A 4969-nucleotide genomic window follows, 5' to 3' on the forward strand; every position below is an offset into this window, starting at 1 on the left:
TCACAGTTTTATCTTGACAAGTACTTAGAGTTAACACTACGATAACAATTTCAAGGTGGGTTACTATTTTAGATTAGATTACTTACAGTGCGGAAACAGGCCCTTCGGCCCAACAAGTCCACACCGACCCAGACCCAGACCCATTCCCCAACATTTACCCCTTCACCTAACACTATGGCCCATTCACCTAACCTGCACATATTTGGACAGTGGGAGGAAACCGGAGCACCCAGAGGAGGCTCACGCAGACACGGGGAGAACGTACAAACTCTACACAGACAGACGTTGAAAGCAGTTGTGTTAAGACTATCCCATTGTGAGTTCGCTATCATCTCACTGTCCAAGCAACCACCTTGAGGAATATCGAAGCGCAAATCATTGGTTTGTTGGTTAAAATCCCCGCCTCTCTTTTGGTGTGATTGGTGAAATCACGCCTCCTAACCCCTGATTGGTGCTCTTACTGTATATTTGCTCTTGCGGCAGAATCACCAGGAACAGAAGTTTCTGACCAAGGTTTAAACGCGAACTGTGACTGACAGATAAATCTGCCCGTTTTTGAAAGCAGCACGCTATATAAGCTGTCAGATCAAAGTGTTTTGGCTGGAATGAGTATTTCTGAGGCCGATTTCTGTGGTGTAGAGGATTCGCAGCCCGGGGGCTCTGGCTTGGACCCGGCCGTTTCTCCATGGGCTCAGTCCCAGAGCCCTGCCTCTCAAACCCGACTTACGTCAGCTCAACCCGCGGCTAAATCAGAGGGCAAGGCGGAGGGGGAATCACGGATTCGACGTCCCATGAACGCGTTCATGGTCTGGGCAAAAGACGAAAGGAAAAGGCTGGCCCAACAGAACCCTGATCTGCACAATGCAGTCTTAAGTAAAATGCTGGGTAAGTGGAGATCGTTTTCAATTCTTGTAATGATATCATCAGAGAGAGAGAAAGGAGTTTTCTAAACTGAAACCTAAAACGGTAGACGAGTGCAATTTAATAATGGTCCATTCAGGAATCTGGACTAGGTGAGGATATGGAATCAAAAAGATTGGCTAATATAATTCATAACTGACGTGTGAATGCCTCAAAAACTCTGGACACTTTTTTTTGTTATTGGTGCGAAAAGTTTCAAAAACTCGAAGTCTGTACAAAACAACAGAGTAAGGGTCACTTGACCTGAACCGATAACTCTAATCTTTCTCCAAAGGCTGCCAGAGCTTTTCCAGTAATTTTGTTCTTTTTCTATTAAAAACAACTTGGCTTTTCCCAAAATATTTTAGTAAATCTCTTTCTCGAATGAACTTTGTTGAAGCATGTGACCCACCCAAGTTGTTTATTTGACAATAAAGTACTTTAAATTTAGTCAGTATTGAGTTGTGACCTGCTGTCTGAGATCTCACTGTGTGCCAATTGATGTGTGTGTTTGTCTGTGACCTCGCAGGGCAATCGTGGAAATCTCTTCCCTTTGACGAGAAGCGTCCCTTTGTGGAAGAGGCTGAGAGACTCCGAGTGCAGCACCTGCAAGACCATCCCAACTACAAATACAGGCCTCGCCGGAAGAAGCAGAGCAAGAAAGTTAAACGAATCGAGAGCAGCCTGCTGTCGCACAACCTGGCCCCGACCCACGGCTCTGGCCTCCGGGGCAGCCAGGGAGTCTGTGGCGACAGTTTCCCCAGGGCTCAGCACGAAGGGAGACACTCAGGCCAACAGCAACTTCCTCCGCTCTGTCACTACACTGAGCTGCACGGCATGGGCTCGGAGTTCGACAACTATGGGCTGCCCACCCCGGAGATGTCCCCCTTGGACGTGTTGGACCCAGTGTTCTTTCCATCGCACATGCACGAAGACTGTAGCGTCTCTTACAGGAACTACCAGCATCAGCACATAGACTACAGCCGCGAGAAAGCAGGCGGCCTGTCCTACTCCGAGCAAATCTCTGCTAATGTGGCCGAACTGGTTCGGAATCCGCAGCATCTGTACTACAGCCAGCTGTGCCCCCCGGGGCAGGGGGCGTCGGCAGCTCACCTTGGGCAACTCTCTCCCCCTCCTGAAGCACAGCACGTCGACAACGTGGAACACTTGGCTCCAACTGAGTTTTGGACAGATGTTGATCGGAGCGAGTTCGACCAATACTTAAATCTGGCAAGGACTCGTCTGGATGCCCCTGGGCAAACCTTTCAAGTCTCTCTGTCGAAACTGAACCCGAGAGGTGTGTCTTGCGAGGAGAGCAGTTTCATTTCAGCACTGTCGGATGCCAGCAATGCGGTCTATTACAGTGCCTGCCTCTCTGGCTAATTCAAGGCGGTTAAGTCTCTGTAATTGTGTTTTCTTTTTTATTTTTTTTAAAACCAAATATTTTAAACTGTTATTGCGGCCATATATACGCTTCTAATTCAACCCAAGTATCCGGAATTCACTGGTTGGCTTCCGATTTTTGCCGAGCGGGAAGTAAAGTGAACCAGAAATTGATAAATCACTGGTTGGAAAAACAAATGAAATGGAATATTTTTTGATGTCGGAAACACACACTGGTATTAAAAACGGAAATGTATTAGTCAGGGATCATTCCAAGTGGAATATCCTGTTTTGTAAGCCTTGTGTAGCAGCACGTACAACAATGTGTTCAGACTGCTTTTGCTTAAAATCCGAAAGAAAATGTAAATGTTGAGGTTTTTCTGGAACTGTGCTTTCAGCGTTTTGTAGATACACGATATTATTTTAGTGCTTTGATAACTTTTTTACACATGTATAATCTTAATGAAGGCTCACACTACTGTAAATAGTGAATTCCGTTCTAATTGCATTTTGTAAATCTGTTAATAAAAACTTCTATTTAATACTTTTCAATTTGTAACTTCATTTTTTAAAAGTTCATTTGTTTTGTGTTCTAATTCAGATAGTCATGAGCCAAATATAAATTATTTGAAAATAGCAAGCTTTTTTTATGCATCATTCTGCTTACATTACATACTATTTTTTTTTCTAGCCTAGTTCTAGTTAGACTGGAAACGTGTATTACAAAGGAATTAAGAATCTGTATCCTTACTGGGATTGACTTTTGTCCTATGTTCCAGTTTTATGTTCAAGCATTTTGTAGTTTATTCTATAAGAATGCCTCCAATTACCCAATGGTTTTGGAATGACTTTCACCCACTAAGACTTCTTTTTTACATCAATTGTTCCACTTCTTTGGAATTTAATAGTCATAGTGATACACAGCGCAGGAACAAACCCTTTGGTCCCACTTGTCCACGCCAACCAGATATCTTAAATGAAGTATATAGGAATATTTCACTTTGTAGTTAGCTATCCATTCAAGGAAGGATGAGTTGACTCGTGAAGTCAGTTCTTAAGTCCAACTCGCCAAACTATTTCTTGGTCTAGTTGCAAAATGTACGTCTTTTTCAAAAACTTGGCTTCAAGCACCCTAAGTGGCTGCAGTTCAATGACTGTGACGTACATTGAAAGGCTGTTTACACACAGGTGCCTTAATTTTTTTAATTCCAACACCCTTATTTTTCAATCAAGTAGATTAGATTACTTAGTGTGGAAACAGGCCCTTTGGCCCAACAAATCCAGACTGACCCACCGAAGTGCATCCACCTAGACCCATTCCCCTACGTTTACCCCTGCACCTAAAACTACGGGCAATTTAGCATAGCCAGTTCACCTAACCTGCACATTTTTGGGGAGAATGTGCAAACTCCACACAGTCGCCTGAGGCGAGCATTGAACCTGGGTCTCTGGCGCTGTGAGGTAGCAGTGCTAATTACTGTGCTACCCACTAAGTATGAAGGATGAACACAGCCAAATAATTATGGCAAAGTAATGAACTAATTTAGTAACTAACCATGGATGGTGCTTTTTATCAAAATCATCTTAGGATCTAATTTTAATCATATTTCTTAAAGGAGGGCATGCTGTGAGCATCACAAACTTTCTTATGTTCTCAATGCTGCCACAATACATTTACCTGCATAATTATCAGACCTTTCCAAATACTACAGTGAAATTTAACCTCAAATGGGAAATGATTCATTTTCCTTATTTTAACCACTTGTGTGTTTTTAATAAGTAATTTTTTTGTATACAGAATCCCTTCACCGGAGAAGTTTTTGAATGTCAGCACCAGCAAAATTCTCACATTCTTGGGAAGTTTCAAACACTCAGACCGGTGACTCGCACATTGTTTTGTTCACCACTTTCTCCTTTCTGCAGATAGACTATTCAGCTCTAATGCTGTCATCAAATAATATTGGAAATCAAACTGCCACATTCATAGATCTAATTTTCAATGGACTTTGGCTATGAAAATATAAATGGCACAGTTCATTTTGTTGGAACTAAAATAAGAATTAATAGCCATAGTGATATACAGCACAGAAACAGACAGTTTGGTTGCACTTGTCCATGCCAACCAAATATTTTAAATGAATCTAATATCATTTATAAGTACTTGGTCCATATCCCTCTTAAACCCTTCCTACTCATATACCCATCCAGATGCCTCTTAAATATTGTTAGTGTACCAGCATCTACCACTATCTTTGGCAACTCTTTCCATCTATGTACCACCCTCTAAGTGAAAAAGTTGCCCCTAAGGTGTCTTTTAAATCTTTCCCCTCTCACCCTAAACCTTTGATCTCTAATTTTGGACTCCCTCACCCATGGGGAAAATACCTTGTCTACTTACTCTATTCATGCCCCTCATGATTTTATAAACCTCTATAAGATCACTCCTCAGCCTCTGATGCTCCAGGGAAAATAGCCCCAATCTATTCAGTCTTTCCCTGTAGCTCAAACCCTGGCTACATCCTTGTAAATCTTTTCTGAACCCTTTCAAGTTTCACAACATCCCTCCAATAGCAGGGAGACCAGAATTACACACGTTATTCCAATAGTGGCCTAATCAGTGTCCTGTGCAGCCACAACATGACCTTCCAACTGCTATACTCATTGCACTGACTATTAAAGGTAAGCA

The 4969-nt window shown here is 42.5% G+C and overlaps 1 protein-coding gene across 1 annotated transcript; it reads left to right on the top strand.

Moving 5' to 3' along the window:
• Positions 1-502: 502 nt before the first annotated feature.
• sox18 (SRY-box transcription factor 18) lies at positions 503-2835 on the top strand. Its single transcript, XM_060836067.1, has 2 exons — positions 503-885; positions 1430-2835. The coding sequence occupies exons 1-2, from the start codon at positions 606-608 to the stop codon at positions 2281-2283; spliced, it is 1134 nt and encodes a 377-aa protein (XP_060692050.1). The 5' UTR covers positions 503-605; the 3' UTR covers positions 2284-2835.
• Positions 2836-4969: the final 2134 nt, after the last annotated feature.

The sequence above is a fragment of the Hemiscyllium ocellatum genome, chromosome 15 (genome assembly GCF_020745735.1).
Source record: "Hemiscyllium ocellatum isolate sHemOce1 chromosome 15, sHemOce1.pat.X.cur, whole genome shotgun sequence".
Taxonomy (NCBI): Eukaryota; Metazoa; Chordata; class Chondrichthyes; order Orectolobiformes; family Hemiscylliidae; genus Hemiscyllium; species Hemiscyllium ocellatum.

Coding starts and splice junctions, on each gene's coding strand:
- sox18 (XM_060836067.1), top strand. CDS start 606: ATGAGTATTTCTGAGGCCGATTTCTGTGGTGTAGAGGATTCGCAGCCC. Junction 886..1,429: donor AGTCTTAAGTAAAATGCTGG/GTAAGTGGAGAT, acceptor GTGACCTCGCAG/GGCAATCGTGGAAATCTCTT.